At 41.3% G+C, this 24,301-nt stretch overlaps 1 protein-coding gene across 4 annotated transcripts; it reads right to left on the bottom strand.

Moving 5' to 3' along the window:
- Positions 1-2,984: 2,984 nt before the first annotated feature.
- On the bottom strand, positions 2,985-22,903 carry F11 (coagulation factor XI). Of its 4 annotated transcripts, XM_076914061.1 has the most exons (16): positions 22,748-22,886; positions 22,481-22,611; positions 21,771-21,826; positions 16,113-16,275; positions 13,745-13,851; positions 12,705-12,864; positions 10,763-10,872; positions 9,864-10,023; positions 9,361-9,470; positions 9,094-9,256; positions 8,904-9,010; positions 6,808-6,967; positions 5,692-5,867; positions 4,677-4,772; positions 4,047-4,186; positions 2,985-3,419 (listed from the first exon to the last, which is right to left on the bottom strand). In XM_076914061.1, exons 3-16 carry the CDS (start codon positions 21,823-21,825, stop codon positions 3,258-3,260), a joined length of 1,869 nt encoding a protein of 622 aa, XP_076770176.1. In that variant the 5' UTR covers position 21,826; positions 22,481-22,611; positions 22,748-22,886; the 3' UTR covers positions 2,985-3,257. The 4 variants fall into 4 exon arrangements, with proteins under 4 accessions (XP_076770176.1, XP_034376339.1, XP_076770178.1 ...); XM_034520448.2 differs by lacking the exon at positions 22,481-22,611 and having other exon boundaries at positions 22,748-22,903; XM_076914063.1 differs by lacking the exons at positions 21,771-21,826; positions 22,481-22,611; positions 22,748-22,886 and having other exon boundaries at positions 13,745-13,856; positions 15,997-16,275.
- Between the last annotated feature and the right edge of the window lie 1,398 nt (positions 22,904-24,301).

Here is a 24,301-nt window from a genome sequence, read left to right on the forward strand (position 1 = left end):
AGAGAGTATGCAGATGTGCTGCTCGTTGCTGTGGAGAAGTGAATCTTCTCATTGTATTTTTTTTTCCTTATAGCTCCTAGCATTTTTTTTATGTACTAGATATTCAGAATTAAGATGTTGCACTTGTACTGAAAAATTAAGATGTAAATGTTTCTTAAATATTTTTCAGAGAAAACAGAAAAATTCTCCATAGTGTTCAGCTTAAATCTCTCTCTCTCTCTCTCTCTCTCTCTCTCTCTCTCTCTCTCTCTCTCCTATGTGAAGTGTAATAAATAGGTTATAATATAAAAGGTGCCAGTGTCCACTTGTTGGTTGTGACTACATTCCATCCCAGTTCTGCCTGCTTCTACCACTTCTGTTACATCGATCTCTGGCTTTTGTATGTTTGATGTTTTTGCTTTGTCTTGCTTGGGACCATTTCCTTTCCACTCCACTCTCTTAGCTCCTGCTAACTCTTCTTCTTCCTTGTCATTTCTTAGGGCTCTTTGCATGGTGCTCACCTCTGTTGGAAAGCATAGATTTTGCACAACTATTCTCTTTGGCTCATACTAAATCAACAGATAGAATTCGTGAAACGATGCTGGCACTTAAGTCCCCAAAGCTCCGCAAGATACTCTGACATAACTGTGCACAGTAAATACTTTTCATTTGGACAACTTGTATAGTTATCAACGCTGACTGAAAAAGGATGTGGGCACAGTCCAAATACTATATTATTGCCCCATACCAGGACAAAACTCAGGTACTTAGAATACAGTGAGCTGTTTGAGGAGGCCGAAGCCTCCACCAAAGCCATGTTTGCTCCCAAATGATCTCCCCCTGTAGCATGTATGCTCCTGACATTCATCTCTGTACATTCATTACTCAGCTCTCTGTAAACTCGCACTCACTGGCAGATCTCAGTAGGTTTTGGCTCACCGTCTGTCCATATCTCCATCCACCTGTACTTCCCCCAACTCCGCAAAAGAGTGCAGGCTACGTTGGGATCCTTCAGAGACAAGCAAATGAGTATGGTGTGTCTTCAAGGGAGCACTTTCTGGAAAACTGCCCCTTCTATAGGCGGCGCATATGAAAATTGGGAAGTCTGCACTTAAACACCTGCAGTGGTGCATGTTGTCCAAACCAGTTTGAGAAAACGCAGAGAGAAGATTGAAAAGGCCACTGGAGGGCTCAGTCAGAAAGAAAAAAAAAAAAACTTGCTTAGGCAAACTTGAGTTCTCAAATTTGATTCCCAGCATCTATAGGAAATCTAGACAGCTGGCTTAGGACGTGGCTAAGAAGGTACGGATGGACATTTGTCACCAAGCCTGAACACCTACTGTCCATCCCTGCATCCCTGGATCTTACATGATGAAATGAGAGCACTGACTCCTGAAGACTGCCCATTGACCCACACACACACTTTATGGCTTGCACATGTGCACGTGCACACTCACACCCAAAGAAAGAGGGGGGAGGGACAGAGAGGAAGGGAGGGGTGGGGAAGGGAGAGAGAAAGAGAGAGAGGGAGAGAGGGGGAGACAGACAGAGAGAGAGAGAGAGAGAGAGAGAGAGAGAGAGAGAGAGAGAGAGAGAGAGAGAGAGAGAGAGAGAGATTAAGTTTAGCACAATGGCATGTCTTCCTAATTTTGGGGAGGTAGAGACAGAAAGGTCCCTGGACTTGCTGGATAGCTATCTTAGCCTACCAAAACCCAGGAAGACACTCTGCCTTTGAAAAGCTAGGGTAGATAGTACATGAGGAACAATGCAAGGTTGAGTGTCCCCACCAGGCACCTGCACATACAGGCACGCGCATGCACACACACACACACACACACACACACACACACACACACACCTAACAGACTTCTCAAAACCCATCACTGAATTAGGTCAGTCTTCCTTTACACAGGATGGGGATTCACATAGGCAGAGAAGAAAAGATTCTTGTAAATGGACAGTTTGAGCTCCTGTCTGCATTTCTTCTGGTTTTGATTTTGCATTTAACAATTCTTTATATGGTTTCCTCCATATTTTTACCCGATCTCTCTCAGTGCCAGCTAGGACTGCCTCCAGCCAGTGGTACTATCTGGGAAGGGGTGGGAGTTTAGGCAGTGGGACATCTCTTGAAGAAGTAAATGATTGACAGCATGTCCTTGAAGGACCCTTTTTGTCCCCAATATTGTCCTGTTTCCATTTGCTCCCTAGCTACCATGAACTGAGCAAATGCCTTCCCCACTGTTGGGAGTGACCTTGTTTATACATTAATGGCCTAAGTCAGCCATAGGCCTAAGTCAGCCATACATGCCTAGTGACACAAAGTCTTGGTCTCTGTAGGAAAGTACTAACTCTAGAACAGATAGCTATAGATCTTGTAGACAGGTAGCCCTGGTGGGAAAGTACCAGCCTAGATAAGAACAAATAATCATAGATCTTATGGACAGGTAGCCTTGGTGGGAAAGTACTAGCCTAGATCAGAATAAATGAATAATAGATCTTATGGACAGGTACATAGTGACCTGTTCTGCCTGCTTCTTCTGTGAACTCTTCACCCAGCCAATAGCCTGTTTTGGAGAACACCTGTACTCCCCCTGAGATCACCTGTGCTCCCCAGAAACAAAGAAGATCCTACGTCATCCCCCTCCTCATATCCTGCTTCTATGTGTATATAAAAAAAATTATAATTTGACAGCTTGATCAGACTCCAGACAGGCTGTCAGTTTCTTGCGTACCCTTGCCCCCCAGTTCTCTCTTCCAGGTCTTCTGATCCCAATTCAATGTTCCGTGGGACTGGGGCACCCCACGGGCTCCTGTGGCCATATTACTTTGCCTCACCTCATACTAAAACAATAGAGCCAGCCAACCAGACCATAGGCTGAACCCTCAGGAAATGTGAGCAAAAGAACCCTCAGGAAATGTGGGCAAAGGAAGTGTTTTTTGTTTGTTTTTTTCATGAACTTCAGGTGTTTTTCACAGAGACTACAGCAAACAGCACCACTACTTGATATTTTTCTATATCTGCTGTGTTTTTATTTTTAAAATCTCCTTACTGTATTGGTTTCCCTGAGTAGTGGTTAGATTCAGAAAACAACCTGTGATTCTCACAGATTAGGAATTCTGAAAATAATAGTTTTCTTTCTATTTTTTCCTTCATACACCAAGCCCCTTCGGTTGGTTACAGTGGATGATTTGGCATCCCAATGTCTTCATCAGAGACACCAAGTTCTCTTCTATGGAATAATCTTCCAAGACCACAGAATGATACCCGTTGAACTCTTTCATACCACTTGAGTTTTCTCTAAAATCCAGTCCACATACTTGGCCACGTTGGTGTAGACCCCCGGCCTCTCCTTCAGACCACAGCCTTCACCCCAGCTTGTGATGCCCACCAAGTGCCAGACCCCATTGTGTTTGCAGGCCAGGGGTCCTCCAGAATCTCCCTGTCAAAGGGGGGAGACAAAAAGACACATGCCCAGATCACTTTAGGCATTTTCTAAATTAAATCAGCATTGCTCATAGCAATTTAACCTAATATTCTGGCCTTCTGACAAGCATCTAAACATCTAATTCCTCTCCTTTATTCAGCCTTTCCATTGTAGAGTTTAGTTTACCTAAAACAAATCCACCAAATGTTGTGCTTGTGGTAGTTAATCTGAGTTGTTAAGCTCACACACCTGGGAAGAGAGAACTTCAGCTGAGTTCTAGTTAGGGGCCATCAGCCTGGCGTGTGGGCATGTCTCTGGGAAATTTTCTCAGACTGCTAATTGTTAAATACATTGTTACAAAAGAAAAGTAGCAGAATGCCAGACTTAACACAAGCCGGTAAGTAGCACTCCTCTCGGGTCTCTGTTGCAGCTCCTGCCTCAAGGTCCCTGGACATTGACTTTCCACTATGGTGGGCTGTGCAACCTATAAGCTAAATAAACCCTTTCCTTCCCTGAGTTGTGTTTGGTCAGTATTTTATCAGAAAGCACACCAGAACATTGCTCGATGGAAGAGCAGTTTGTACAAATGCATTAAAGCATTAACTCCAATCTGACATAACTGATTGCTTGAGACAGTCTTACCTTGCATGTATCCTTCCCTCCTTCTTTGTAGCCTGCACAGATCATCTTGTTGGTTATTTTATGTCTTCTGTATCTCGTCTGACATTCTTCATTCCACACCAGTGGTACCTTGGCTTTCTGGAGAGTGTTTTGTACTTTGTCTGAAAAAGGGTCGTATTAGTCGTTTTAGTGGAATAGTTATTATATGTGTATGTACAATTCTATTTAAATGCCAACATTTTACATAAAAATCTAGGAGGAAAACTTACTAAGCTTGATTCATAGGTCATTTTTTCTAAGTATGGAGTATAAAGAAGACATTGTTTTTACTATTGTATATACAATTTTATTAATGTTACTAAGTTCAAAACTAATGTGACACTAAGTAGAATTTCTTTTCAGACAAAATAATTAGACCAGGCTAGAACTTTTACATAGAGGGTTAGGTCTCATACCAAAAGTTTCCAGTTAAAACCATCTTCAGAGGGGTTTAATCATATTTAACATTTCTGTCAGATGGGTTGATCGTTTTATCAATCTTCCTGTAATTGAGTAGTGTTATTTACTCACATTTTGGCCATATGACTAGATAGAAAACAAAGGCAATGGTTTTATTCAGGATCAAGCAGAAATAGAAGCATGGTTTGTTACCTCTTGATCCTGTGTACCCCCATCCAGTCACCCAGCAGTCTGTGTGAACCACGTTTCTATCTCCTTTGGAAGGCAGGCATATTGGCCGCTGAAAATCTAATTTTAAAAATCACAGTTTAGTCATCAGGAGTCACTGCGGTTTGGATCTGAGGTGTCTCCCCAAAGGCTCATGTTCAAAAACTTCATCCCAGCCTGTGACACTGCTTAGAGATGATGGGGAGCCAGCCTAAGAAAGGAAGTGACATCATTGGGGTGGCCCTTGGAGGGGCTATTAGGAGCCCACCCCTTCCTTTCTGCTTCCCAGCATCCAGGAGGTAAATAGTTTGCTCCTCTGCACATTTTTCACCAAGGACTCCAAAGCAGTGGAGGCCCCCAACCTCAAGCTGAAGCCTCTGACATCATGAGAGCCCATATTACCTTTCCTTCTTACAAGGTGGTTACATCGGGCATTTTGTCACAGTGGCGAAAAGCTGACTGAAGCAGAAAAGAAGCCAATCATTTGTCCCAGAAAGGATTGTTATTTCGCCTGACATTAATCATGCTTTCTTTCTTTATGATATTCATGCTATCTTTTTCTCATGTATTTCATGTCACGTGTTCAATACATAAACCATCCCAAGCAGAAGGGACAAAAGAAGGGTAAGGCATGCCTCTTTAAACCAACTTTCATTTTAATAAGGTTTAATATCCTGTAGCATTTGCTTAACCATGTTGTCAAGCCCTTTGGAACTAAAGCAAAATGTCAATCGTTATTCTTATTGCTGCTGTATTTCATAAAATGATGTCATTCTATGTACCTGAAAAAGCCTGAAGGCTAGTCTTTCCATCTACACTCTCACAGTGTGATCTAGTATTCTAAGGCAAAACCGTCTGTCTCAACAGAGTGAGGCCGTCGTTCCAGACCTTCCTTGTCTGGCTGTTGACTGGGCCCGTATATGAGACTGTGACTCTTCTAATGTGAATATTTTATCTAGGCCATCTTTATAGATCTCTTCCCAGCTAAAACTCTATATACCTGTGTAATTCATTGATGATTCCAGTTTTAACAGGGCGATATCATACCCACTTTCTGCCGTTGTATATTGATTATGAATTATTATTTCTTGAACCCTGAAGAAAGCAGTATCTTCATTTATTTCTGACTGATTCACAATGCCACCATAGACACGCAGATTTTTAGGTGTCTCTATCCTAAGGAACAGACAGAGTGGGAAAAAGAATCTATCACTAGGCAATTTCCAGATATTTGTGTTTCACAGTTATTTATACTCTGCAACTGTTTCTACCTTTAGGCAGAAAAAAAAGTGATTTTATTCTCAAAAAATTTAGTCACATATTTCCTCTACAATAAAAGCACTGGATTAATACTTGTACTAATATTGAACACATTAAATAAATGATCTTTCCATTCTCCAGCACATCCACAAGCTCAGGAAAGTTGAGTCTCAACCTTGTCTTGGACAGAATAAAAAAAAACTCACTGGGACTTTCTGTATTTCCTCATATGCGCTTGTAAAGGGGACTATTGACCTTAGTGGAGCATTGAATTGCAAGTGTGTGCACTCGTGCATGGAAAAAAAAATGAACAAAAACAATTAACACGTAAATCTGTGTCAGGAAGCAGTGGACACACACACTAAAAGTAGCTCAGAAAAGTTTTGCTCAACCGAATTTCCTCCAGATACCCACTTCCCCCGCTAAGTTGCCTACATTTGGCCGATATTGAAAAGCAATGTAGGGAATCTGGTTTGATGGTGTGTGCTAAACTCTATGTATTCAGAGGCAGAAAAAGACAGAAGAGGGGGACCTGGATTCAAAGAGCTGGAAATTGTGAGCTTCAGTCTGGCCCTGTGCACCTGGTGCCAGGAACCAGCAAGGAGCCATTGGAAATAACTTTCGTTTGAATGAAAAGTCAGAGGTGAGCAATCAGCTCTGCTACTGCGCCTGTTCTACTGCGGCCAAATGAGGAATACTGGTCTCTTCTACACTGTCATCTCTGCCCACACAGAGAGAAGTAATTTAGCAAACAGGATCATTTACATTTTCAAAGTGTTTATTTACTATTACGATAGTCCCAGATTTCACCTATGCCTGGTGATGGTGAGCCCGGGAGAACAGCAATGGTACTCACCCAGAGAAACAATGAGCCGCTGTCAGTATCCACTGGTCTCCAATGATGGAGCCTCCACACAGGTGGCCCTGGCTGGTGTGCAGGGCCACTTGCCATGGCCATTCACCGTGAACAGACGCAGTTCCTCCGACCACCCTGGGCTTGATTTTGGTTGTGCACACTACAACAGAAAAAGTGTGGTTAGCAGTTACCTATGGCTTCACTGTCCCTGGCCCTTCTGTGGAGGGAGAAATCCCTCGGAAGCCTTTCAACCTATCAGCAGAACAGTAACGTTTAGAACTATAACTAATGGGCGAGCAGTAACTAGGACACATTATCAGTAACTTAAATGTAAGCCTTCAGAAAAAGTTCTATCTGGATGTCTGTTCCATTAGCGCAAACAGAATGCTGAAAATGTATAGTGCTCAACATTGCATTGGGAATGAAGAAATACTTCTTTTAATGGCATCCATCGCTAAGTGTCTTTAAAAGGTCAAGTTATATTAGAGACCAACAACAGAGTAAATATGACAAACACCTCGGTTAGATGTTCCCTCTTACATACAGGCATTGTGTATTCTAATACTGTACGGTGTAACCTACTTTTCTAATTTATGCATCAGAAGGCATACAGGTTTATTACCCTTTAACTATCAATCTACAACTGATTCACGTTCTGTCATCTCCACAGGCCAGAGTCTATAAATTCAACAGAGACAAATGTAGTGAAGGCAGAAGCAGGTGAGAAATGTAATCTTCAATTTATCAAGGTGCCTGTTCTGGGTCCCAGTTTTTAAACCACGTTCATATCACACAACAGTCTTTTCTCATTGCCCCACCTACCACTAAGTAGAATTAAGACAATACTTGTTTTGAATGTTCCTTCTTATTAGGTAAATTTATCATGAGCAAAACACAGAGGATATTAACTATAACTTAATTAACTTTCTTAAGAAGTGAGGGTCACCCAGAGATTGCCATCAAACCTCTAAATTCTGAAGGCATGTTTTCTGCTTAGGGCATTTCAATTGTTGGGACAAAACATATGTGATGGTTTGTATATGCTGGCCCAGGGAGTGGCACTATTAGAAGGTGTGATCTTGTTGGAGTAGGTGTGTCACTGTGGGTGTGGGCTTTAAGACCCTCACCCTAGCTGTCTAGAAGTCAGTATTCTGCTCTCAGCCTTCAGATGAAGATGTAGAACTCTCAGCTTCTCCTGCACTTTGTCTGCCTGGAAGCTGCTGTGCTCCTGCCTTGATGATAATAGACTGAACCTGTCAGCCAGCCACAATTAAATGTTGTCCTTGTAAGAGTTGTCTTGGTCATGGTGTCTGTTCATAGCAATTAAACCCTAACTAAGACAACATCTGAATGTGCTATAAATCAAATCCTCCAAAGTTAAGGATGGAGTCGTCTTCTAGAATAGCAAATGATCTGCCACAAAAGGCTTCACACTTCTAAAACTTTCACAAGGAGTAATTAGCATCACACTTTGTTCATTAAATCTCAGCTATATCACAACTTGAAGGGATCAACAGTGGACATTATATATAAAAAATTTTATATGTTATCATATATCATATACCATAACATATAATAATTATGTTTCACTGAAAGGTCAAGTGGGAAGAAAATGAATAATTTATTTAATGGACTGGTTGATAGTTTAATTTCTGAGAATTAAAACAAAACAAGATAAAAATTGATTAATCTTAAAAACCAAATCAGCCTTCTGGGTCTGTCTTTTCAGGAAATGCCACTTGAAATGACATATATACATTTATATGTGCATACATGCATATATACATATATATATAATGGGAAATCTCTAAATTTGTTAACTTATAAATCATCTCTCTTCTGTGTCTATTTTGTTGTCATTTTCAATACAGGATCTTGCTATTTAATTCAACCTGGCATTAAACTTCTGATTCTCCTGCCTCAGCCTCCTGAATGCTGGGAATATATTCGTGTGTGTGTGTGTGTGTGTGTGTGTGTGTGTGTGTGTAGGCTTGTGCTGCTGTTTCTGTCCCTCTGTGGTTGTTGTAGACTAGCCTCACGTCGACACATGGCTTTGACTATTATATTACTTCAGTTATATTTTTTCAAGCACTCACCATTATCCATTTTGCATAGCCTCAGTGTGTATCCAGAGATGCCTCCCATTCCATGAAGTATTCTAGTTGGAGATCCATTTGAAGAAAGCTTTAAGTAGCATCTGCCCCTATGGTTGAAAACAAAACCGTGTAAGCAAAACACAATCTACAAGGAGATGCTCCACGAGCATCTGCCTAACGCTTGCCTTACTTCCTCTCATTGCAAGATCCTCGAGATGGATAATAGGTAAAAAACTGGCAGCGGGCAGCATTGGTGCACATTTTCTGGCAGGTTTCTTGGCCTTTCACATCGATGATGTCCAGTTCTTCTCCCAAGAAATCAGTGTCGTTGTAAAAGGATGGATGGCAGAATACTAGACAACAAAGCACATGCCAGGTTTTAAGTGTGTAGTCTTCACAGTCACCTGGTTCCTCAGGACTGCGGAGCTCAAGGAGAGGGAATGCCTTCAGTGTTTACCTGGGACACTGTGCCTGCAGTGCTGGAGACTGAACCCAGAAAGGGCGTTGCTCTTTGTGATGCGTGTGCTTGGCAATCCACTTTCAGATGTTTTAAGGAGACAAAGATGTCTAAAGGACCAAAGGATGGGAGGGGTATGAATAAATCGTGTAAAATATACCAAAGAGAAAGACCACTTGTTACAGTAAGTATGGAATGTAAAGGTAACTCTGAGAAGCATTTAATAGCAACCTCGGCCCTGACAATTCTCCAATCACCAAGTCACGAGCTGTAAATTGTATTGTCACTGGGAACTCTTCAAAAACACTTTTGAACCTTGCCCTGTTGTCAGTGGTCCCAGAGTCTTTTCTCGGGTTGATGCTGTCCCTTTCAACAATTCAAACCTATCTCAAAGAGTCCAGAAACCTCCAGCTACTTAAATGTCTCCTATTTTGATTATGCAGCACATTTTTATTGGCTGTTTTTATAAAGAGGCCAAACGGCCCTTAACTGCAGCTCCTTACCTCTGAGATTCTTTTGGCCATGCGTGGGAAAAGAATGTGAAAAACAAACAAGTCGGGTGATGCGTGCAAATGCGACGACAGACAAAAGCATCTGGGGCCAACACGCTGTCAATGTTAAGGTCGGCAAGCACTGTGTTCTGGAAAATGTCCCTAATACAAGCTGTACACAACAGAAGAAATGTGTTAGGAAGGCGAGGCACCAGCAACACCACAGGCATCCCAGACAGTGTTTGTAAATTGTATTACGAATGGAAAGTTCATCAGAAGACCTTTATTTTTTTTAATTGTTGTTCTTTATAAAAAAAAATAAATAAATTTGAAATTTAAGAAGAAATCTTTTCCAGGACGTAATGAACTGTATCACTGCCGGGAGCCAAACCCTTGAAATTACCTGTCGTTATAAGAGAACCTCATGAAATTACCTGCTGTTCTAGAAAAAGCTAGTCAGGTAAAGTACAAGGTTAAGAAAGGACATTCACTGTCTCAGATCCCAGGAACTCAAAGAACATCTGGTATTTCCTGGAAGCCGATTATGACAGTGGGATGGTCTTAGACAATGAGGATTCAATAGTGGGATAGCTCTAAGCAATGACCCTCGCCTAAATTTCCCGTTTTGCTGTGTCTTTATAACCTGTCACCTGAAATTAAAGTTAGATAGCTTGATCAGAACCCTAGACTTGCTCTCCTCCTTTGTATCTCTTGTCCCTTCATTCTTTCACCCCCTTCCCTTGGGTCTCCTTGAATTCCTGAGGGCCAGGGCAGGGCATATCACATGAAGACAAGGTTACTGGATTCATTTTATGAGTGAGCATCAACTGTTTTTAAAGTCAGACCCATTGTACACATACGTGGGCTTAATGGTGTCAGTATCTCATCGAGAAAAAAAAAATGATAGTTACCCAAGTTTGAAAGTCCACAGGACTTCAGTGAAAATCCAGATACCACATTATTGAGCTTTGTTATTGTGGTTGGCGTCCCCGTTTGGGTGTACTTCAAAAGACAAATTTTACTGAATAAAAACAAAACCGGAAAAATGTTATTCTTTCCAAGTGTATAAAAACACGAGAGGATAAAAAGTTACCGTCCGCAGGGGGGAAGTGACTGTAATAACAGAGGAATTGCCCGGAAGAGTGTTCACCTGCAGAGCTAGTTGGCTGCTTGAATCCTGCCATCTCTTGTCACCACAGGGTGGCCCTGCGGACTCAGGAACAATGTTATCCCATCCATGAAAGGACACACAGGAGACTGATGTCACGGTGTGAGGGGACTGTGAGAATGGCTTCCCTTTAGCCCTCCAAATATGCTTTTGCATAAACCCTAGGAACATTTTCTTGCCCTGTGGTTCGAATTCTGTGACGTCTAAGATATAAAACTTGTCCTCTTATGGGAGATAAAGAGAAGCCATAGAAGGCTACTTCCCATTTTTTATTACTTATTTTAATACACATCCTTAATGCTTTGCTTCCCATCCATTTCTTTTTCAGAATTATGGAAAGTGAAGTTTGAATAGTCCACGTTAAAATCCAGCTATCACTTAAGAGTTGTTCACTGTGTGAATCTAGATAGTGTCAGATTCCTAAATCTAAAAATGAACCTTGGGAGATGGAGAGATGGCTCTTCTGGCCTACATAGTTATCTGCACACGTGTGCATCTAAACACACAGGCACACACATACATAAACACACACACACCTACACACATATAAAACTAAAATATTTTTAATAGAACAAGTCATATGTTTTTGTAATAAAACTTTAAATCTGAAAATGCAGTTTAGTCACTCACTCTCATTAGTCATATATTTTTATATAACAGATTTCTTCCTGGAAGAGTTCAAAAATCCCACATCAAACAGGATAAAACTTTGCACATCAGTTTCAATTACTTCTTAGGCAAGGAACAGAACTGTATATCTAGGTAGCTAGAGAAACAAACTTTAAGTTTTGATTCTTTTTAGGTCAGGACATTTATTAGACTGGGAAGAACATTGCCGATCAAGCCAGAGCTCTCAGAACCACAAAGTAAAAATGTAATACCTTTTGTAGTTAGGATACTGGGTAAGCTTACAGTATCGTTGAAACACAGAATCTGTGAGGCCACACTATATGTATTGTATATGGTGTGTGGGGTGTGTGGGTACACAGGTGTGACTAGGAAGTCCAAGGGAGGATTTTAGAGTCCCTGCCCTACCTTTTTCCCTTCAGACAGGATCTCTCATCAAGCCTGGAGCTAAAGAGGATGGCCTTGTGGGGCATTAATGGGAGGCGAGACCCTTGATCCTTGATACACCAGTGTAAGAGAATGCCAGGGCAGGGAGGCGGGAGTGGGTGAGTGTGGGTAGGGAAACACCTTCATAGAAGCAGGGTAGAGGGGATGGGATAGGGGGAGTGGGGGGGGCAGGGGGGTGGAACCAGGAAAGGGGATAACATTTGAAATGTAAATGAAGAAAACATCTTTTTTAAAAAGCCTGGAGCTAAGCAGTGAGTCCCTGCTGATCCTCCTTGATCCTCACCCTCCCATGCCCTAAGCACTGGGGTTAAAGGCATGCAGAGCCACATCTGGCGCGCTGGAATCCAGTCTCAGGTTTCTCATGCTTGCACAAGTGGTGCGTTTACACACGGAGCCGGCTTCCAGCTCTGAAATTTGAATATGACTTAAATTCCTGTTAATTAGACACGCTATGACCTTTTCATGACAAAACAGTGATTGCTATTATGCAAATATCTTGGGGTTTTAAAAAAAAGAGTTTAGGTTTCAAGTTGATGAAAATACCTAGCGAACCAGTGGTTCTCTTTCCCCAGGTAGGCTTATATTCAGGGGCTCCGACTCAGCTCACTCACCGATGGTCCACACTGGGAAAATGCCCTGTTGCATACGTGAAGAACTGGCAATGGATATCGTTCGTGCATCTCTCCTGGCATTCTCGAGCGTTCTTCACAATAGAACTGTTATAGTTCATGCCCTTCATGTCTAGGTTCACATACACATCTTTGCTGCAAGCTGGAAAAAATGGCGGAGAATCTATGCATCACCAGAAGCCAGGGGCAACCACAGTAGCTGCCTTGGCAGCAAGCTGGCCCCCTAGACCTCTCGACGAAAACTTTTCGCTTCTTGCCCACTCTCCCTTGTAAGTTCTTTGTTTTGTTTCACTCGGAGTAATTCCCACTTCCACTAGGAGACGCAGAAGCCGAGGTGCCTCTTATACTAGGACAGCTTTAAGCTTGTACATTTGAGACTGGAGAGAGGGCTCAGCAATTAAAACCACTGGCTCCTCTTCCAGAGGACCTGGGCCCAATTCCCGGCACCACAGGCAGCTCACAATTGGCTGTAACTCCAGTTCTAGGGGGTCTGCTATGCTCACACAAGACACATGGAGGCAAAACACCAACGTATATAAAATAAAATAATAAATAAATGAATAATTTTTTTAAAAAAATCGAAAAGATTGTGAATTTGCATTTTGACTTTCTGACCTCGTGCCTAAACTGCACTGACCAGTTAATTGGTTTACTCCCTAACTTTTTGAAAAGTGCCAGTTGTTTCACTATTAAAAGATGGGCCACTTCAATCTGCGTTTTCTCCTGTTGATTTGAATTAGCATTTACAATAAGGGCTTTTGCATGGAATTTTAGGCTGGGATGGAAAAATAATAAGTGGCGGTGACATGCTTTTATGAGGCTAGGACATGTTAGTGAGTGACAGTGTGCTTATGGGGAGAGGAAAGAGGACAACCATGTCCTCTACTTAGGAAGATGTCTCCTTAGTAGGAGGTGTAGTCCTAGGTGGTAGTATTTTATTTTAGAGACACAAAACTATCTGAAACAATTACATGTCTATACTATAATGGCAAGTATTTATTGTATTTGATAAGGAGTCTTACCACTTAATTGCTGAGAGCATTGTTTGAAGGAATATCCAGAAACGGCTCCTGTCATGTTTACCATTGGCAGTGTTTCTGTGAAACTTTCCTTCAGGATGCAGGCAAACCTGTTCTTTTTTTAAAAGACATAAATAAAATAAAATAAAATAAAATAAAAATAACATTATTCAGCAGGAATTCATGCTTTCAAAGAGTGGATCCTAGGGTCAGTGAGGAGGAGACAAACGACTGGGTTTCCTGCCAAAACAAATGTTTAATTAGCAAGATTTGACCTTGCCTTTTATTACAACATCCCTACATCTGAAAGAACACATATGACCCTCCGTTCCAACAGGACATGAACAGGAATGGATGGACTCTGACCTATTGCTAAAACGTTGCTTAAAATCTACCGTTTTAGTGTTGTCCTTGAGACAGAAATGGTTTTCTATTTTTTACATGGCTACATTTTAAAGTCTCTCTCTCTCTCTCTCTCTCTCTCTCTCTCTCTCTCTCTCTCTGTGTGTGTGTGTGTGTATGTGTGTGTGTGTGTGTTCACATGCATGAGAAAGGCAGAAGATAGCATTGAATCACCTGGAGCTGGAGTTACAAATGATTGCAAATCTCTGAAAGCTGGGATAACAAAACTTGGGCCTTTTAGAAGAGCAACCAGGGAACTTCACCACCAAGCAATCCCTTTAGCCCACACAAGGTTACATTATAAAATAGTGTTAGAAATACAGAATGTTCTATTTGCATCTGGTTCAACGAAGCCTAAAGTTTTATCCCTGTCTTGCCAATCTCTGTTCTAGATTTCAGAAGAATAATTAATGCTTGTGGCAATATGTAACTATCTGAGAAACCAGCAATAACAAAGATATTGGCAACTTAATTTTGCATAAAAGGTTATATATTAAATTTTCAAGTGTAGCATAGAGACAGAAATGGATGCAATATCTAATATTTTAAAAATATGAGTAGAGAGGAAAACACAGCCGAAGAGAACCTGCGACATTTGGTGAGAATTTAACAACTAAAATTAACATTTCAAGTATGTGATGTTATAGACTTTGTTAAGCCTCTTACAGTTTCCTTATAGTGAAATTCATGTTGAAGTATTTAGAGGTTCAGGGCTATATTTTAAAATCACAGTCAGTATTCATCTGTCACTACATACAGGCAGGTACGGCAAACATGACAGTGTTGGGGTAACCTTCCCTATTTTGTATTAAAGCGTGTCTCTGTATTTTCAATTGCTGATTACTCTACTGGCAAAGGGCTAAGTTCTGACAGATTTTTGGTATCGTCATTTCTATGGCCCATCACCAGCTTTCGGTTTGTAAGTGCTTGTCCTTCCACAGCTGCCCAAACAGCCCACATTGCCAAAAGGCAACCAAAGAGATGTTCCATCATCGTCTTACTGCTGATTGGTTATAGTAAAGATCTGACAGCCAATACCTGGGACAAGAAATACAAGGGTGGAATGACTGGGCGGGGGTGGGGGGTGGGGGGGAGACGAGAGAGAGAGAGAGAGAGAGAGAGAGAGAGAGAGAGAGAGAGAGAGAGGACTAAAGCAGAGGTGGGAGGTGGGAGATTCAGAGGCAGACAGGGAAAGGAATGGAAGGGAGATAAAAGAGTTAGCTACATGGCAGACAGGACAAGTTTAGAGAAGAGAGAACTGAGAGTCTGCCCCAATGAAAGACCTAACTAACATTTTATTTAAAAGTCTTCATGCTTTATTGAACCACTGGTGGGAGCCGAGAAAACCACATAATATGACAGGATATTGGAGGGAGTGGAAAATTGTTGTAATACTTTCTAAAGTGGCTTTTTAAACATTTTTTTTTCTAATCGAAAGGTTAGAAGAAAGTTCTAGATAATCTGACAATCATTAACCAATAGCTGCAACGGGAAAAGAATGTAATACAAACCATGGAAGAAGAGCAAAAATATGACCTTAAGAATGAGATCCCGGGGCTGGAAGGATTTCTCAGTGGTTAAGCACTGACAGCTCTTCTAGAGGTCCTGAGTTCAATTCCCAGCAACCTGAGTTCAAATCCGAAGCATCCCAGGTAGCTCACAGCCATCTGTAATGGGATCTGATGCCCTCTTCTAGTGTGTCTGAAGACAACTATGATGTACTAATATACATTAAATAAATAATATGTTTTTTAAAAAGAGATTGAGGTCCCAGGAGGCATTACAGTTTTCCACAAATATGCCTAAGTGCCATCTTTTTGGACTATTTAGTATTTCTGTGGGAGGAAACTCACTTTTCAGCCGCTAGCATCCCATTTTGTAAAATGACAGGAGGGGGTTGTAAGTAGGTAATCCGCATTGGTGAGTAACTGGCCTCAGAATTCCTCTTCAGAGAAACATAAACCATTACCATTTGGTAGGATCATCAGAAGATGACTCGGCCATGAACGTGAAGAGCAAGCACCGTGGGTGGTGCGTGCAGACCAGCTGGCAGTATGTGGCACTCGGTGTGAAAACAGTACTTAGGTCACCTCCTTGAAAGCTGATGTCTTTGAAGACCTTACTGACACATTCTGCAAAGATAAACGTGGGCACACATTAATGTGGATTTTAGTGGGCACTTATGTCATTTACCTAGTCTGTTAAAAAGTCATTGCAAAGTGCCTGAACTCAAACATCAGATTGGTCAATGCTCTTGGGGTTAGCATCTTCAGTGAACAGCCTCAGATGGAAATATAAATCACAAACAACACGGCAGCCTCGGTGGCATCACATTTATGAGTGATTGTCTTGAGAAGGCTGCAGGAGCAACTCAGTGATTTCTCAGTTGGCCAGCAACACATGCTCTTCAAGAAACCCCTCTTGGTCAGCAAGGGCTTGCTGTGTTTTCATTCATTCATTGTTTTGACACTGCAACAAACTAAAAGCCAAGACTGAGGGCCCCTTGTATGATGTCATGTTAACATTAAAAATGGACTCGTTACCAACATTTACCAGGAAAAAGTCATTGACTTCTATTTAGCTAAAACCTTAGATCAGTTTTATTTTTTAAAAGCCCATTTGCATAAAAATTCAAAAGTCCTCGGTTGCTGGAAGAGATACCTGGTAATTCAAACAGTATGTGACCTTTTAAGGGACTGTTGACTAGTGACTGAATAAAAGGTTTCAGTTCTTCGTGTAGCCATACATGCCCATGGAGAGATACTGCTAACCTATATCTCTTTATAACATTGAAAACAAATATCAGGCTTACATGGAAGTACTTCCAGAATAAAATCTAACTCAAATATGGACTGCTGTAACAGCCATCAGTAAATGTCTTGAGAGGATCGTAAGCGCATAGCAGTCAAAACTGTCCTGTGAGGCTTGTAAGACTTAGATAACTGATAAACTCAAAAAACAAAACAAAACAAAACAAAAAAAAAGCTCATGTGGTTTTTCATTGACCCTGTAACTGAAATGTGGTACATACATACCTGTATTATCAATGTAATTAATTAACAGGATTAATATTTGTCGGGTATGTGATGATGATACATCACATTCTTATGATTCATCAATAAGTCAATAATTTGTTGGTTATTTCTATTCAGTTTTAGGTACGCCACTAAATCTCGTTGTGTAAGGTGTTAACTCAGAGCCACAGCTAATTCAGTATTGAATATTTTCCATTTTAGCTAATAATATTTCAATATAATGAATTTCACCAGTAACCCTATGTGTTTTCAGTCCATGCACATTTAGAAAAGCCATTCCAAGGATGGACTCCACAGTGTCCATGAGGCTGCTGAAAGGATTTGTGGGGAGGAAGAGCAACCTCACCACAGATCCATCTCCGAAATTCAACAGAGTTTTGGTAGGGAGTGTGATTTTCTCCACTACTGGCAAGGAGCTATATGGAGATTAAACTTCTTTTAAGTTCTGTGTTGTCTCCCACCAAACCACACTATGGCTGCTTCTAGCTAGCTGACGGTCTATTCCCACCTCACAGTTTATCTGTTAACTCTTAAGAAATTCAATGTTTTACAACGAAGCCAACACAACACATTAAAACGTTCTTGTCAAGCAGAACACCAGAATTTGATAAGTTGAATTGTTTTTAAAAGGATTCGTAATGTGCAGTTTTGCTTAGAATGGAGCCACTAATCAAATCACTTAATCTATAATATCCACGTTCATAATCTCAGTACTACAGATCCCAGTACTGGTGAGCGTTGGCTCCTGTTTGTTTGTTGAAGAGTTTGAACAGAAGAGCTTGAGGTAGGGCCTCAAATGTGCCCTCTGCTTCCTGAGTCCCGAGATTACAAGTATGTGACTCCACTCCTGGCGGTGCATCGACTGTGTGGACGCCTTGCTGATCAGCCTGAGCTAGTCAGTGCACTCATTACTTTGAGTTTTTCTATGTACATAGCCATATTCATGGGAAGGGTTTTACTGTGGTACGTAGGATCTCTAATATAATGTTTAAGGGATGTGGCAGTAGATAGTCTCTCAACACATTTATTGGCATATGTTCATTGCATAGTGGTGGGTTTCACAGGGCATCTGTATAGACAGGAATTGTGTACTCTGACGATATTTATTCTTCATATCTTCTCTTTCTCTCCTTCATTCCTCTAGACTCTAGGGCCTAGAGTGTGTCACATCACCTCTCATCTCTCTCTCTCTCTCTCTCTCTCTCTCTCTCTCTCTCTCTCTCTCTCACACACACACACACACACACACACACTGGATTTTATGTATCCAGATAAGGTTCTAGAATCCACAAATTTGAGAAAATGTGACATTTATCTTCTTCAATCTGACCTATCTCACTGAATATGATGATGCCCAGTTGCAGCCATCATCACACAAATGGCTCAATTTCATTCCTCACTGTGACCAAATAAAAACAAGGAGAGCACAAAGTTGGGTGGGTACGGAATGGGGGATGGGGATGGGCCTGGGAGGAGTTTGGGGACTGAGGTGGGTATGAGGAGAACGCAATGTATGAAGTGCTCAAAGAATTAGTGAAAAGGAAATAAACAACCTTCTGAGCTAAAAACAGAACAGGCCTTCTCCCCGCCCCCACTGTGCATACATCCAGTGTTTGCTTTATGCATTCATCCACTGATGGACACATAGGCAGACTCCCTAACCTAACGTGGTAGTTGTGAATAAGTTCCCATGCTGGTGAGGCTGTGGGAAACATCAAAATCTGTAATGAGATTTCACAGACAACCAAAGGTAGAGCTGTACCCGTCCCGGGAATGTCCATGATGGACCCTAAGACAGCATCCAAAGATGCTTGTGTTTCTCTGCTCCCTGTTTCCTGTCCACAGCAGCCAAGTTGTGGATATTCTTGCCCTACCCAGTACCTCAGGGAAACACTATTTCAGTCACCATTATGTATGAGATTTTTTTTTTTTGAAAATTTTTGGTTTGAATTTTTTTCTAATTTTTGTTGTTGTTTTATAATACTGTTTGGTCATTGGGAAAGTTCTGAGTTTACTAACCTATTTTATTAGGAGTAAAGTTTTATTGAGATAAAAATACTAAATATTACACATTAAATAAAAACTTGCTGCATGTATCAATGTGGTTGATTATTTTTAATTTTGTTTTTTCTATGGCAAAATATCTATGGCAGAAAATTTGCCACTTCGGCCTTTTTCAGGTCTGTGGAGCTGTGGAGTGAAGTGCGTACATTATGTACAGTTATTACCACCACTATTCTAGAGTTGCTTCAGTTCTTCCAACTGGAAATTTGTACACATTAAGTGATCATTAGCATTAAACCCTGCTCAGTTCTCTTCGGTCTTCTGTTTCTCTGAAACTGGCATCTCTGGGCATCAAACATTAGTGGAATCATTTGTAAACGACTCACTTCATTTAGTATAAAACCATGAAGGTTCTGCCATGCCCCAGTGTGAGGTAGAATTTCCTTCCTCTCACACGCTGAAAAATATCCCGTTTTGCATTGCACGAGCATACTGTAACATTATATTTTGTTTAACCTCCTCTTCACTGATGAGTACCCAGGTTGTGCTATAACAGGGCTGAGTGTGCTTCAAATGTTTCTACCTTGCTGGCACTCTGCCCGACAGCAGGAAGACAAATGACAAGTCTCTGTAGGAGTCTCTGCTTTCACTTCCTTTGAGTCTACATCGAATCCATTGATTTAATCCTTTTTTAGATTAAAGTGGCACCTCACTCCTGGAATTAAGCAAGCTTTGCCACAGTAGGCCAGTGTAACTGGTCTTTTAATTTTCTTTCTTTAAAAAGTAAGATTAAAATTTTTTATTGTGTACATATGTATGTTACATGTGTGTGTGTCTGTGTGTGTGTGTGTGTGTGTGTGTGTGTGTGTATGGTATGTACCCACAGAAGCCAGAGGTGGGTGCTGAATTTCTGGAATCTAGAGTTACAGGAAGCTGTGAGATACCTAACATGGGTGCTGTGAACTGAACTGAGTCCCATGCAAGAGAGGTAAGCGCTCTTAACTACTGAGCCATCTCCCTAGCCTCCCATTTATTTTTCTTTAATATATGCATTGGATGGTTTGGTCCAGCTGATTTTGAGACAGTTTTTGAGAGAGACAGAACCTTGTTATGTAGCCCCATCCTGGCCTAGAACTTTCAATCATCTTGTCCCACCTTTCTAGGTTCTGGGATTTTAAGCATGATACAACCACAATGGATGATATTTTGTCAGTTATATTTGCATATATATTCATAAGCAAAAATAAACAACAACAAAAACAAAAGTACAGCAAAAATAACAATGGGATTGCAAAACACTGACAATGAAGGAATAACCTGAATATTGATCTAATCATAAAGAAAAATGAAGCTATAAGCTCTATAGTTTAACCTGTTACATAATGTTTATTTTATTTTAGATCTGCTACTGTTCATATATGCCACACCAAAAAGAACTAACTACACTTAAAAGCCAGTGACAGTCTCAGGCATTCAATATAACATAAATAAATTATCTTTAAAAGTGCTTACATTTTTTATTTCAAATAAAGAATAAGCCTGGGGTAAAAAATACACTAAGTTGTTAAGATCAGTATTGATGAAGTAACTTCCCATTTCATTTTACTGAATAGTAAACGACTGTATTTACTGGATAAAATATAGAATGGAAGCATAGTCACAATGGTTAAATTAACCAAGTGTGTAAGCCATGTATTAATATTTCCATAAGATTTTCAGTCTGAAATTGGTGTGTGTGTGAGAGAGAGAGAGAGAAAGAGAGAGAGAGAGAGAGACAGAGAGAGAGACAGAGAGAGAGACAGAGACAAAGACACAGAGACACAGAGAGACACAGAAAGACACACACGTGCACACACAGAGAGAGAGAGAGAAAGAGAGAGAGAGGATAGAATGCCTTATGGAATACTAATCAGTGAGTTGAGTTGTCTCTTTCTATTATTTCTCTTAGGAATCACTGTAATGTGTAGGTAGCTATAGATGCAACTCTATAGACAGACAAAACTAGCATTCAGATGATATGAGTGTAGACTCTTTGTAATTCTATATTTAAATCTCTTTCTTTTTTTGAACTATTAAAAGGGAGCTTTAACTGGAAAATAAAGGATTCTGTCTCCTTCCCTGAAGTTCACAGCATGAAATTATTCTACAATATATGGGGACTAGAATGTAATTTCTCTTTGTGAACTTACACTGTTTCCCACACTGCAGGCCAGGGAATGAGCTATTTCTAGGTCATAGTTAAATATTGAAGAGAGTCCTTTAAAACTGTGATAAAGATGCTGAAGTGTAACTCCTCACAGTTGATGGCTTCTGACTGGGTAAGGGGGTGGGGATGGAAATGGGGGAAGGGAAAGAGTTTTCTTTAAGAGGCTGATCACTGGGAGTTTGACCATATTCCCAAGAGTATATTCTCAACACAAATTGGACTTGACGGGGGTGTTTTTCAAGAGGGGGGTATTGAGGGAGGGCTCAAGGGCAGGAGGGTGAACTTAGGAGGAGTGCAAAGTGAGTGTGATGGGGTGCATTGTATGAAATTCTCAAATAATAAAAACATTATGTAGGGAGAAAATAAATAAAGCAACACTTACCACTAGAAACTGAAGCAAAAAAGGTAAAATATAACACCTGATGTAATGAGGTCATCCTACAAAGAGAAGAATGTCACTGGTTTTTAGAACAGAGTGTATAAATTTACAAGTTTACCAACATCAGAATTTACCCAGAATGAGAGGAGCGGCTCCCTAGGTGGTATTCACAGGGTCCCCATAGCCCCAACACAGTGTAGGCTGTCCAGTCTTTGTCAAAGTTCTGCAGAAAACACAAGGGACACTCCCTCCTCCCTGCCCCCTCTCCATCCCCACCTTACTCCCAACTATGAAACCCTCAGTCACTGTCATCTGAACCGCTCCCTGACCCAGTTTCCTTCTTTATTTTCTCTTTCAACTCATTTCCTTTCTTTCCAATTTTGGATTCTCTTCTCTCTCTCTCTCTCTCTCTCTCTCTCTCTCTCTCTCTCTCTCTATCTCTCTCTCTCTCTCTCCTCTTTCTATCTCTCTGTCTCTGTCTCTCTCTGTGTATATGTGTGTGTATGCATGTATATGAGTGTGCGTGATACAGATCAAAGAGCTCTGAATGATTATCCTCAGCACAATAGTTTCTATCTCTAAAAGAAAAAAATTACTGCAAAATCATTAATATATTGTCTTACTCACTTGTAAGTGTATGTGCCCTACTAAATACTGAACAGGGTGTTAAGACACACACACACACACACACACACACACACACACACACACACCTTCATATCCAGTCCTCGTATTGCTCGAGTCTCTTTTTCTTAAAAAATAATTCTGTCGACCAGTTCCTAATCTTCCCTTCTGCCTCCACAGAAGTTTACTATAGTTTACTCTCGAGGGTGACTAGGGATATCTATAATGTAAAATCAGATACATTTTAAAAATCAGTCTCTCTACGGAAAAAAAGCTATGCCCTCATTCCAGAAGAGGGGGCATTAACAGGCGACAACAGTAAGTTGCTGAGAGAAATGTTCATTTTGAAGCAGTACCTGCGGATACTTCTCTGCCTTTGCTGCAGTCCTCGGAGGAGTGTTCTCTTTCTTTGCTATATAGCCTTGTTCTTTTTCTACATGAGCTTGTTTGGGACACTGTTACTTAAATGTTTACTCGTGCTGGTCTCCTTTGTCATGTGACATCCTGTCTTTGCACAGCGGGTCTAGTGTCTGAGAATGTCCTTTTGGTCTCTGCTACTGAAAGCTACCCCAGAAGGGCAGGTAACTCTTTCAACACACCAACTTTGTGTGTTTTCTTTCTACTGTATGTTCAAATAAGCAATACACACTGAGAGGGCTGGAAAATCCGAGGTTGTCTGTGCACCTTAGACATTGGGATACTCACAGTATACTCCATAGACCCAAAGAATGGAAATAAGAAGTAAGGTCCAAGCAAGGATGCTTGAATCTCACTTAGAAGAGGGAATAAAATAGTCATAGGAGGCAGATGGAGGGAGGGAGGGGAATGGAGGGGGTTCAGTATTAGGTGTGGGGAGGGACAGGAGAGATGGCCAGATGGCCATGAGAATGAATGGAAATCTGCAACTGTCAGGGGTAGGGAGGTAGGGAGGTGAGGAGGGGGATCTCTAGGACATGCCAGAGACCTGGGATAAGGGAGACACTCAAGAATCAGTGGAGGTGATCTTAGTTGGGGTTCACAGCATTGAGGACATCAAACCTGAAGAGGCTACCTCTTGTCACCAGGCAGAAATCTTAGTTGAGCAATAGGGACAACAACCTGCCCACAAAACTTTTGACCCAAAATTGATCCTGTCTACAAGAAATGTAAAGATGGAGGATAGAGCAGAGACTGGGGGAGTGGGAGTGGCCCAACAATAACCAGCCCAACTAGCAACCCATCCCATGGGCAAGCACTAATTCCTGACATGGTTAATGCCATGCTTGCAGACAGCAGTCTAGAAAGCCTGTCTTCTGAGAGGCTCCACCCAACAGCTGATTCAGATGGATGCAGAGACCCAAAGCCAAACAGTGGATGGAGCTTGGGGACTCTTATGGAAGAGTTGTGGGAAGGATTGAGGGCCCCACAATTCTACAGGAAGACCAACAGAGTCAACAAACCTGGATCCTTGGGGCTCTCAGAGACTGAACTACCAACCAAAGAACATACACGGGCTAGACCTAGGCTTCTCCACAATATGTAGCAGAGGTGCAGCTTGGTCTTCATGTGGGTGGGTCCTGAACAACTGTGTCAACTTGCCATGAGCTGGGGTCATTAGAGAAAGGGAAGCCTTGGTTGAGGAAATGCCTCCATGAGAAGTGAGAAGGAAAAACTTACTGGGGAAATAAGAAGAGTCAGCAACTTGACAGTAAAACTGAAACACCCCCTGTAGAGACATGGGAACATTTCTACTAGGGCAGGAAGTTAAGGTGTGCAACCGTGTGAAAATGTGTGGGTTGTGTGTATGCATGAGTGTGTGTGTATGTGTCTCTGTGTGTGCAGGTCTGGTGCTGCTATGTATTCAAATGCTAAATTCTGTATCCCAAGACCCAGTTGCCCCAACATGAGTGAATTCTCACCTAACCAGCTTT

The sequence above is a fragment of the Arvicanthis niloticus genome, chromosome 16, assembly GCF_011762505.2.
Source record: "Arvicanthis niloticus isolate mArvNil1 chromosome 16, mArvNil1.pat.X, whole genome shotgun sequence".
NCBI lineage: Eukaryota > Metazoa > Chordata > Mammalia > Rodentia > Muridae > Arvicanthis > Arvicanthis niloticus.

What these genes read in the sequence shown, in the direction of transcription:
- F11 (XM_034520448.2), bottom strand. Translation starts at nt 21,825, where the DNA reads ATGACCTCATTACATCAGGTGTTATATTTTACCTTTTTTGCTTCAGTT. An exon ending in ATGCTCTCAGCAATTAAGTG is followed by an intron (nt 12,865 to 13,744) that starts GTAAGACTCCTT and finishes CATTTTTTCCAG; the next exon opens with CTTGCAGCAAAGATGTGTAT. An exon ending in TGGCCAAAAGAATCTCAGAG is followed by an intron (nt 9,471 to 9,863) that starts GTAAGGAGCTGC and finishes TTGGTCCTTTAG; the next exon opens with ACATCTTTGTCTCCTTAAAA.